Source organism: Oreochromis niloticus, linkage group LG7 (assembly GCF_001858045.2).
Source record: "Oreochromis niloticus isolate F11D_XX linkage group LG7, O_niloticus_UMD_NMBU, whole genome shotgun sequence".
Lineage (NCBI taxonomy): Eukaryota > Metazoa > Chordata > Actinopteri > Cichliformes > Cichlidae > Oreochromis > Oreochromis niloticus.
Window position 1 is genome coordinate 4,102,716 of NC_031972.2, and position 12,028 is coordinate 4,114,743.

The 12,028-nt window shown below is 42.7% G+C and overlaps 1 protein-coding gene across 1 annotated transcript in view; it reads left to right on the plus strand.

Moving 5' to 3' along the window:
- The first annotated feature begins 729 nt into the window (after nt 1–729).
- The window catches only part of znrf1 (zinc and ring finger 1), a 64,110-nt gene continuing 52,811 nt past the window's right edge, over nt 730–12,028 (plus strand). The window contains exon 1 of the mRNA XM_003439400.5: nt 730–1,818. Within this exon, the coding sequence (XP_003439448.1) occupies nt 1,425–1,818 (394 nt within the window). The 5' untranslated portion in view covers nt 730–1,424. The remainder of the gene's footprint in view (nt 1,819–12,028) is intronic.

A 12,028-nucleotide genomic window follows, 5' to 3' on the forward strand; every position in this document is an offset into this window, starting at 1 on the left:
CAGTGCTGTCCACCCCAGTGCATCACTGTAAACGATAATTTTATAATGGTGAAGAAAAAAAATATGATATACAGCTCTGTAGTTGTAAAAACAATAGAGTTCAAAGTTTTAACAAACAAGGACTCCCCTTCATAAACCTCAAAGTGGTTCGGTCCACATCCTGCTGCATCTTTTACCTTGCAAAGGTGAACTGAAAGGATGTCAGTGGAATTAAACATATTAATGCTGCTGTAAGGTCAGCCCACCATGAAAATCATCAGAACTTAAAGACTTAACTGGATTTTTAAATCATTTTCAGACTGTTTGGTGACACTTTTTAATTTCTCATATAGATAGTTATTCCTTAATTCGTCCAAAATCCAACACGATACCACGATAACCATAAAGTGGGTTAGGTATCTGATAGTGTGGAAACTTCATAGCTGGAGCCGATATATCTGTGACAGGCCAGATACTGCACGATAACTAACGAGCGATCTGTCAGAGCAGTTTAAAACGATTCTGTCTTTATGTATATTTATGTCAGTTCTTTTGTTTCCTTTGTTTGTTTGTTTTTTCTTTCGGCTACCTGGCGTGTTCCCCCTCCACCACCGTCACACCTGTCCTGTCCTAAAATGCCCCATAATCCAACATGTGAAAAAAAGAAAGAAAAACAGGCCAATCCCATGTCGGGGAATTAGAAACGGCGTGCATGTGTCTCCCATACTGTCTGTATTTATGATCCGAGCCTGCGCACTGAGCGCGTCCATTGTCTGGCCGGCAGCAGCAGCAGCGGCTGAGGCGGAGCGGAGAGGAGCGCCGAACTGAGCGCAGGGGAGCGGCTTCACTGTGACCCCGATCTCCGGGGGGTGGGAAAAAAAGCGAGCCCACCAGACCGGACGGACGACGTCATTTATTTGTGTGTGTGTGCGCGCGTGTGTGTGTCAGAGACAGACCGTCGTTTTGCTGGCGGTCAGACAGACAGCAACAGTTGTCACGATGTCTGAGATCAGATGAGGGCAGAGCAGCGGAGGGAACACTGCGGCGCTGCTGTGATCCGGGCCGGCCGCCTGCGATGAGACAGCCGCGTTAACCAGCCGGGACAGCAGGGCAGCAGCGCGGCGCGCGCATCTGTTCGCGGAGCGCGGATTTCGGCGTCAGTCAAACGCTCTCCGCTCGTCCCTCCCGGTGGTGTGTGCGGGTGAGGTGAATCCAGACGTCAGGGCTGGCTCATGTTCCGCTCAGCAGGGAAACGGGCTGTTGCGTCTGCGGAGAGTCAGAGCTGACGAGCCTGCCGACACACACGGACGGATAGGCAGGCAGGCAGGCAGGCCGACAGACAGACAGGAGCGAGGGGAGGGGGGCACAGCCTGCCCTTTGCGGATCGAGCCGAGCCCCCTCCTGTACCCACCCAGAACCCCCACCCACTCCTCTCCCCGCTTTGGATGGGGGGAAAGCAGAGCACGGCGGGGCGGCCCCGGGGTGCTTTTCCCGGTGTCTCTACGGATGACAGCGCGGTGCCACCCTCGGCCCACTTTGGTCACTACCGGCCGAGCGGCACCATGGGCCTGCGGAGCCGCTCGGTGAGCTCCGTGGCTGGGATGGGCATCGAGCACAGTCCCGCCGTGCCCTTCGGCTTCTACACCCCAAGAGGAACGGACTCGGATCGAGCCGGAGGGGGGTCAGGGGGCACTACCGCGGCCCCTCACGGGACCGGCTACCAGGACACTGGGGGCGGAGGGCACCACACGGACGGGGTGCTGTATCTGGGGTCCCGGGGGTCGCTGGCTGACACCTTGCCCCTGCACATCGCACCCCGCTGGTTCAGCGCGCACAGCGGTAAGGTCTGCAGGCTACACACACACACACACACACACACACTGTGAACCAGCAGATATTTGGGGGACGGCTGACGGATTAATCATCACACAAAAACGCACGAACACATTCCCACGGACACCTGCTCCTACTGCCAGACACCTACCTTGTTTACCTGCAGGTAGGCTGCTGAACGACACCAATGCGGTGCCCATAAATTTCACCGCAATCACGGGGAAGTTAAGCCCGAGGACGCACTCAGAAACAAGCAGAAAGGAGGCTTTTGTCTGTGAAAAATAAGACTGCCCTGTTTGGAAAACATGTTGTGCTTCACGTTCTCTCCGCTGGCTGCAGGAAAAAAAAATCTGGGGCACTGGATAATTTTTTTCTGCAAGAAACTGGAGATGTCGATGTTTCATCATTGGTGATGAAATGTGTTTAAAGCTCATTTCTGTGTGCGGATGTTTAGGGGAGAACATAGTCACCGCTGCGCCGTCTGCGTAGGTCATTGCTTGTTGTGTGAAATGACTCTAATAAGCCTGTTGCCAAATCTGGCTGGGTCAATTAGCCCAGCGATTATAGGGGAGAGAGGGAGGGAGGATGGGGGGGAGGAAGGGCTGAGAGGGCTGTACATGCTCATCATCGGCTTACCACCCTGCACAATATGTCTGTGTGCGCCTGAACACAGCTGCACACTCACAGGTATATGTAGGTCTGATGTCAGGCGCCTCCTCACACCCACAGTGAATATCAGTTTGGTTGTTTCCTGTGGCGCTTAGAAGGAACAGCAGCACTTCAGAGACGAAAAGAGAATCAGCTAGCACAAAATCTGATGCTTCTGAAATCTTAGAGGGTCATTTCCACTTAGAAATGCCAATTTCACGGCTTTCAGTGGTGTTAAACCACAATTTATTGTAATTATCATTATTATCATTATTATCTTATAATGTTACAGCTGGTCATGTAACATTATAAGCTGTGTAGACCTGCCATGTCAAAATCATTGGAGTTTATGACCAAATCACATTGGCTATACATGGTTTATGACCATATATAACAAATGTGATTTCAGTTGATTAGTAGTATGAAATGCACAAACTAATCCATCTTTTTTAAATACAAGTGCAAACTTCTGGGGGTTTAGTGATCCAACCTTACCCACTCGAAACAACGCTTAGCCACATATCCATCTTTGGATTTAGTATAACTTTATGTATTCAAATATTTAATAAGTAATTGAGGAACCTTATAAACACTCCTCCTTCTCTCCATTACACAAAGCAGCCTCAGCCTGGTCCCCAGGCTCTCGTTATCAGCGCTCTGACCGGCTCATGGAAAGAGAATAACAGGTTGGATGTCAGTATATATGTTGTTTGCACCTGGCCTACATTGCCCGGTGACTCTGATGTGCTCTCATATCAGTGTGAAAAGATAACCAGGTCGGAGGAGCGGAGTGTAAAACTGGAGAAATGAGCAAAAATATGGAAATATTTAACAGACAGGAAGCAGAAGCATGGTCATGGCTGAACAACCTTTGATTTACAGGAGATCTATTGGGTTTCTGTAGAGTTCACCAAGTTAAGCTTATGACTCACAACAATACCTTCACCATTACAATAAAGAATGGAAGGATTACTGAAGGGCCTGCTGTGCACAAGGCTAAGGGGAACATAGGTCCGTTAGACCACCACAAAAAAAAACCCACAAAGAGATCCAAAGTGTCCATAAAGAGATGTAAAATCACTGGAGAAAGGAGAAACAAAACAACCATAAACATAAAAGTTATGCAAAAATACAAAACGTCCATAAAGAGACTGTGCATAATAGCTACAGAGAGAAATAAGATGTCGATAATGAGATGCAAAATAACCATAAAGATATGCAAAGAGATCATAGACGCAAAACGAATGCACAGAAAAATAAAACGCCCACAGCTACAAATAAGCTCAAAATAGAGATGCAAAGCATCAATACAGAAAGTAGAAACAGTTACAAAGATATGGACAATAAATATAAAGAGATGCAAAAATGCCATAAAGAGATGTAAAATAGCTTCGGATATACAAAATGCACATAGAGGAGGCAGAAATTGTGACAGAGAGATGGAGAGTATTTAAAAAGAGATCCATAACAGCTACAGACAGATCCCAAACTTCCATAACACAATGTAACGTGACCCTGAAGAGATGCAGGGTAGATGCAAAGAGCTGCAGAAACATGCAAAATGATCTGAGTCATAAAACAGCTCCAACTACAAAACGGCACAAAAAAGTGACATGAAGGTTGTAAACTAGCTACAAAGAGATGGACATCTGTTACAAAGACACACAAAATAATATTAAAGAGATGCAAAACAACCATAAAAAGAAGCATATAGCATCAAAAAGATTTGAAAAGATTGTGGATGTACAATTACAAAGAGGTGTAAAATGGCCAAAGGCAGAGGCTAAAAACTCTACAGAGAAAAATGACCAGATGGAATCAAATTTAATATGTGCTCCACATCAGTCCTAAAGCCCCAGGAGCTTTTGGGCAATCAGGCTTCTGTGAAACATCGACAAAGAGACAAAGTGATCATGAAACAGCTATCAAGAGGAAAAATGACTGCAAAGAGGTGCATTTTTTGCACACAACTTACTATTTGCACATCCTCGAAAAGAAAATAGCAAAGTCCAGTATAAGAGGGGCACGTCATATATTTCATTTGAGTCATATACTATATATTTATAATTAGAGCTATTTGTATCTATTAGAGCTCTTTTGCTATATTTGGTAACTTTGTAAATTGGTGTTATTATTAAATGTAGTTTAGTTAGTTACTGTTCTTACTGTCTTGGAACTACCACATAATTTCCTCTGGGATTCTGATTTGCAGGGGTGGATTTATAAACAGTATAATCATGCCACATTTCAGCTATATGTAACAAAAACTCTCAGAAACATCAATGAAATAAAAGAAAATTCCTACTATAACTGCAAAGATAACATCAGATTTGTTGTATAGGTGATAAAGTACATTTTTGTTCTGGTGATTGGAGAAACGTGGGAACCCCTTCTACTGCTGTGGTGGTTTCATATGGGTGTGGTCTGAACTGGTTCTTTATAGCTAAAATGGTGAAGCTAATGGAATATCACAGGATTAAAAAAAATTAAGGCAAGCAGGAATTTGAAAAAAAAAGTGACAGTTTTTCAAGGAGGACACGACTGTGCTCATCGTGTCTGTGGAAGAAGTTCGCGTCAGTCTGTTGTCAGCTTTGGGATTTGTGTGCAGTCAAGCATGGAGGAAGACAAGCTTACAATGTATGGTCTGTAGCATGTGAGGAAGGCAGCTCTGACCAAAATGTCACCGTTTTAATGCTGTAATAAAAAACCGGTTGCTTTTGTAGCGAGTTTTGCCATTTTTCATCCGTCTACGCTTTAGCACGGCTTTTGCTTTATAACTTTTCTCGGCTGGGTTTTATTCTGGGGAGCGGTGCTTTTCCTGGCTGCTTTTAGAACCACAATAGAGCTGTGTCAGAAAATCCAGGACCCTCATTTATTTCTACGCAACCACTGCGAGCGCACAGTGGGGTGCCGCCGCAAAGGGCCCCGGCAAGAAAACACCCATAATCTGTCAGAAAAAGTCCAAAATGATCCGCGTCACAGTGCTTTTCACTGTCAGCCAAATCCTTACGTGAAACTGTCTGTATTTAATAGAAAAGATCAAAAGATCACTGTCGCTTGCTTTTTTAGCTCTGTTTTATTCTCATTTATTTGTAGACCTGAAAATCTTTGGTCACAACTTGTTTTCAAAGCTTAACAGGAACTTTTTTGTCAGGTGGGAATTTGTGTTCATTCCCGTCGTGCACGGATGCTTTATGTAATCACGCAGCTCGGAAACGTTTACGTTGTTGTTCTGATCAGGACTCTCATCAGACCTAAAGTTCAACTAAAGCTGTTAGCACGTAGCATCATGCTACATCATGCTATAGACCTGGTAGTGTAATACTACATAACATTATTTAGCACAGTATGATTTGTTTTCTTCCTTTCTTTGCACATTTATTACCTTGAACCGTTCCAGCAATCAAAAGAACTGCCCTTGAAATCAGACAGCGTAAAGGATTTATTACTCTAATTACCTGAGGTCGACCCCATCTAGCAGATTCTCTTTCTTTGGAAACAGCAGGGTGACAAAAAACATCACAATTAAATCTTAATGTTCAAAGCAGCACGTCTCACCTTGCTGTCCGTAATCAAAGGCCTCACACGCAGCCGCTGGTCTTTAGGGAAAAATGACTGTGACTGGTTGGCGAGTGGCTGGAGGCTGCTGCCATTAATTTGGTACTAAAGAGGTGTACGAGGCTGCCTGCAGATTGCTGCAGTCGGCAGCAGTCAGTATGGAAAATGACAGCATGTCTGATGATACTCTGCAAGCAGTTTGAAACCTCTTAAAAGTGTCAAAGCAGAAACTGAGAAGTTTGCTTTTGAAAATAAAAGTTCCGCCTTTTGAAATGCGTTGGTTGCAGTGGTGCAGCTCATTTCCTCTGCTGGCAGCCAGCAACGTCCAGCAACCACTTGGCAAGCGGTTGGGGAGTGGAATATGTGTTTGCTTGTGTCTGTAGTCTTTGTGTTTCTGCAGCTTCCTTTGGGCTCATCTGGCTCCATCTCAGTCAATCCCAGCATCCTCTCTGTCACGATAAACGCTCTGCCCGTCCTTCTTCTGTTGTATTCTAGGCAAAGGACGATACAACTGAATTTTGACAAGCCTCTGTGTGTATTTAAAAACTACTGTCAGGGAGTCGCAGTTACAACATAGTGATGGGAAAACATGTTTTATCAGCTCACCATATTGCTCATGTATCTGTATCTGTTTTACAGCTCAAAATTAGGAAGGAAAGTATTTAAATATAAAGTTTATGGTATGCAATATTTGTTTATTGACATGACTGCGATGATTGCTGCTGGGAATGCTAATTTAAAGTGTTATCAGAACAAGTCTGCAGCTCCCCCAGGGGGCAGCTCCCAGCTGTGAGCGCAGTGTAGAACTTTGGGTTTTTCCTGCAGGCTGTCACTCTGAATGTTTAGAGCTGAGGATCATCTATTTTTGCTCCTACAGTATTACATACAGTCTGGGAAGCACATGGATCCAAGCTCGGATTACCCCGTACTAGAAGTAAAAAGCCGTGTCCATCATGTCCTTGTGTTTGGACACGGCTTTTTACTTATTTGTGGCGCTATCGCTAAATTGAGTTAGTCGTTATTAAAATGAACTAGTTGAGTCAGTTTCCTCAAATTCCAATTTCACGTCATTGTTAGCGTTGCTAACTGTCCTCTCACACTGACGGAACATCAACCTCACAAACTCTGTTGGTGTGATTTTTTGCTATATAAATAAAGCTGAAATAAAAAGATTACGATGCAGGTGAAAAGTAGCAATTTTAACAGAACATGAGTTACTTTGTTTTGATTTTGTGGACAAATATTGACATTTTTAAAGTGAACATAATGCAGTGCAGGAGCAGCAGAAATATATATATATATATTTTTCGTGCTGTTCATGGTGTTAACAGGTTTGGGTTAAAGACAAAGAGCAGCTGATCTCGTTAGACTGATTTGCTCCATTACGAAATCATCAAGTTATGTCAAACTCTGTGCAGCATCAGCTGGTGTACATGTTCTGCTGGATTTCTTCAAACACTTTGATCCTTTAGCGATGATTTAGAAAAAAAAATCTTTCCAAGAAAACAGGGAAACTCTTAAATACCAGAGCAGATAAAAATACTCACACTTCAAACGAATATCTGATGCGTCATGCTCATTTGTGGCTTTTGTGGACCATGAAAATGCCACATTTCTTGGTAAAATGGGTTACTTAAATTTTTTTTATTATGAAGCTTAACTGTAGCATTACACAGATGCAGTAATAAAATGGGCTTTGCTTGCTTTGCTTTAAGTATTACAGGAATATCTCCTGCAAATCAGGTCTATTTAGGAGTCTGAGACAAAAACATAAGAGCCACAGGTGCGACTTGGAAAAGCTCGATCGAGTTCGCCAGAACGGACTGAACATCTTTTTAAAACAGACCGTTTATCATTTGTTTGTTGCTCTCTATGAATCTGCTGTCAGATTTGCTGTATAGACATTATTGAAGTACACAAGAACGTTTGAAGACACTGTGGTGCGTCTGCGCCAGTGCAACAGGATTAATAGTTAATACAGATGTAAATATAAGAATCCTTCCATAGATTCCTTGAATTGCTTGCCTCTCTTCATATGAGGGCTCTGCTTTTACCACATTTGGAAGCTCACTTGGAGTTTGGGTTCCTTGTACAAATGTCCAGAGATGCAGATGTCATAGTTATTTGACAAAATAGCCAAAGACTGCACTGGGATGTCCGTTCGGTCCTTTTAGCTACTTAGATAAGTCGCCTTTTTTATTCACAAGGACAAACATGTCTGTGCGTCATCTGTGGTGCCTCCACTACCTTTGGTATCAAACTGGGACTGAAGTAGCAATCTTCACTTTGTCCTTCTAAGGATCCAACAGTATCTATATGTCTACATACACAAATCCTTGTTTTATCCTTTGATGAAAACACATCTGCTGTGGAAAATGTCTGTTAATCAGACAGGCCACAGGTGCTTCCATCCCTTTGCCCTTGGGAGGTTGGTGTGTGTTTGTGAACACGGTAGAGAGCGAGTGCAGGGGGAGAGCAACGCCAGCCTCAAAATCATCATCACAAGGGAGAACAGATTGTGTCTTTGAAATTCAAGCAAAGGCCAGTGATAATGCAAAAGTGTGTGTGTGTGTGTGCTGAGCTATTCAGATGCTAAGAGATGCAGGCTAATGTTTATCACGACACAGTCCAGTACGAGCTTTGCAATTGCATTTTAATGTAACCTTGCCTCACGTCTTGCCTCGAGATCGCGTTAGGTTGCCTCGTCCTCGCATCCATGTTCGGTCCCCAGCAGGTGGAGGTCAAACAGGCCACACGCTGAGCCGCATCACGTGGCTTCTGCTTGAGTCTGGATTTGGGGATTTTTACAACGTTCATTCATGGTTTTGCAGCAGCTTCATCTCACTAGCCCTCTGCTGACAGAACACATGGCAACGGGCATCTGTGCGAGTCGGACCCCACAGCGAGGAACTGCTGTGTTGTGTCTGCAGCGGGTATTGGATAGTCAGTAACAAGCGGCGTGATGAAGTGTTTCATGTTTAAAGAAGAAGTGATCCTGCAAATTTCAAAGCAGATTTTAAAAGCTGATTAATGGCTTCATACACTTAAAAATAGCTCAAAAATGCTTATAATATCTGCTTTTCTCAATCAATATTTGTGGATTTTTGGTCATTCAAGCATGTCACAGATCACATTTGTGATGTTTTATAGTCTGATTAAGGTTGGATTTTAGCAAGATGCTAAGCCATGTATACATCAATGTACAATACAGTTACAATAATTAAAAGTTCAACAATGGATGGTAATTTGTTTTTGTTTTCATGTGAAAAGCGCAAAGTGTTGCATAAGTTAGCACGGATACAATTTGAATATTAATAATTAAGTAAGTAAGTTGGGGAAAAATGTTGTGTTCACTCCGACGTTCCAAGGCAGGAAATGGTTTTGTATGGACATAAAAATGTGGCCTGCAAAAGTTAAGTAACAGAAACCAGTCTTGTTTCATAACACTTGTGTTTTTTTCTGCTTTGCTTTGGTCTTGTATGTAAAAGGCTTTCTTCAGTTCTTAATTGCTTTCATTACTTCCAACGTTCCACATCTGCTGCCAGTGAGAAGCATGAAAGGCCGGACAGTTTGAAAAGGGTTTGAACTTGGAGACCTTCCTTTAATGCTGGAGTGCCTGTAATTAATGTCAAAAAAACAGACAGATGTGACAGAATGACGAGGCCGGAAGAGAGACACACCAGAGTGAATGAATCATTAAAGGAAACGGACAGAAAAGAATAAATCTGTTCATTGTTGTGAGATGTCAGCATGATGTAACTGAAGGACAAGGCAGAGAGACAGAGCAGGGAATGCTGTGATGAATAAAGACAGTTTAACAACTCAGTCCCCATTTTTACACTCATGCTGCTCTCATCTGTGTACTACAGCGGTTGCACAACTAAAACCCAAGTTATGACATCCATAAATGCCGATATTGAATCTGAAATTGGTGGAGAACTTTGAACTTGAATTAGGTGTAGTGCAAAAAAGTTTTGAATGCAGTTAGCAAAATATAGCCCACTAATATTTAGCTAAGAGCACAAATGGTAGGCTACTGTTAAAAAGCTTCTGGTTGTTGTACTTGTTGCTAGCAGGAACATGTAGAGTGCCCTCTGGTGGACAAGCTGTGCCACGTCAACACTCAGAACACGGATGAAGTCCTTACTTTTTAAATTAGAATTTGTCAGCTATTATAAATGCTGATACTGATGGATGTTTGTGGAGGAGCGTGGGGATTGTTATAACATTCCTTAACATCTTTTAATAATAACAGTAATTAATTAGTCATACAATGAATTAACTAGACCCCCAACCCTGAACTGGATAAGCAGAAGAAAATGGATAATGAGGCTCTGGCTCAGTGGCCCTGTTAGGCTGCTGGTGGTCTTTATCAACTCGACTGACATAGATAGGTTAGAACCATCTCCGCTCAAAACAAATTGAAATTCAAAGACTTTATTTGAATTTTGGTCAGGCACAGGTGTACGAGAAAACTTTCAAATCTCTCAGTCAAGTAACACGTCTGACTTCACAGTACAGCCTAGTGCTTTGGCGAGCCTTTTATTATTGTATCTATCAGTCAGAGTCACAGTCATCCTTAGACCAACAGGCTTCCCCTCTACCCTCCTGCCTCTTTATCGGCATAGCCTTTCAATACAGCATCAGTGCTTAATCAATATACCATTTGCACTCTTTTTCTGACCAGCAAGTTTAATCCCTGCCGGCTCTGACTGCAAATTCCCCAGCGGTAAATGGCAAGTGGAAAAGCATTTCTAATGCTTAATTACATCGCCTGCTTGAACAGAATAGGGCAGAAAACAGTGGAACAAACTCGGTACAATTGGGGGCCTTTGCAGATGCTTCACAAATGTCCTAAGACCACAGAGGGGAGGGGCTTATTTGCCCATTTCTAACAGGGAAGAGCAGAAGTGATGAGCTGACTGCTTATTTGAAGAATACTTTTAAGTGATTTGAATTACTGGAGAGCTGAGCTAAATAAGATTTTCAAATTTTTTGGATGTAAATTTGTTGTGTAACATATAAACAAACCAAATGGTTTGCCTTTTTGTAAAAAAATGTGTCGTTTTAAAAAACGGCCCAAAAAATTGAGTCAACGTGAAGAGATGATGAGCTGGTCCCGATTTTTCTACTCAAGAAAAGAATGAAACGGAGATTCTGGGTTCATCCAATTCTCCGGAGAAGGCGGATGTCAGTGGGCTCGTGTTGACAGAGTTGGGACCACATCTGAGGAGGCAGACAAATCATTTCAGACAGCCAGTTATAAACCAGAGCAGCGTCTGTGTGTCTGAGGTAGAACAGTGCTATTTTACTATTTCTATATCATTTGAAAATTCACTACCCGTGTGTTTTTTGAGCTACTTCTGCCCGTGTTGCCAAATGGAGCGATCTGATTGGTCATATCCAAAAAAAATCTGAAAATTTGTCCTTTAAAATTATGTTTTTGGTTTGAACAGCTCCATTAAGAATAGGTGAGTAAAAAATATTTTGCACAAATCTTGTCTGCTGTGTAAAACCTTTACTAATATATTAATTTCCAGGGACGTTCCCCATTTTTATATGGAACACATTACATTATTCATTACTAGCCAGCTAAGCAAATAACATGAAAGTGTAAAAGTAATTTTAATGATTTTAAATTAGATTTATTTGATGTATAGTAGCGCCTAACAAGTGAAAGATGCAGAGTTTGATCCTCAGAGGAGACACAAGTCAGTTTGAGGTTGCATCAGGAAGAGCAGCCAACGTAAAACTGTGACAGTGTGTGAATAAGGAAGCAGCTGGAATCAGGACAGAAGAATAAGACATTGCAATCATATAGTTTATGCTAAAAAGCACACCTGGAGCGTACGGCCCTCTTAGCTCAACTTTAAAGAAATTCTACTCACAAATCTCATACTGGGTTTAGTATCTAAACTGCTTCAGCCTGCATACAGTTTCTAGTGTCTCTGCTGCTTTGCAACCCACCTCCACCTCACCTCCTTTGTTTTGTGCTAGTTAAACTGTTTCT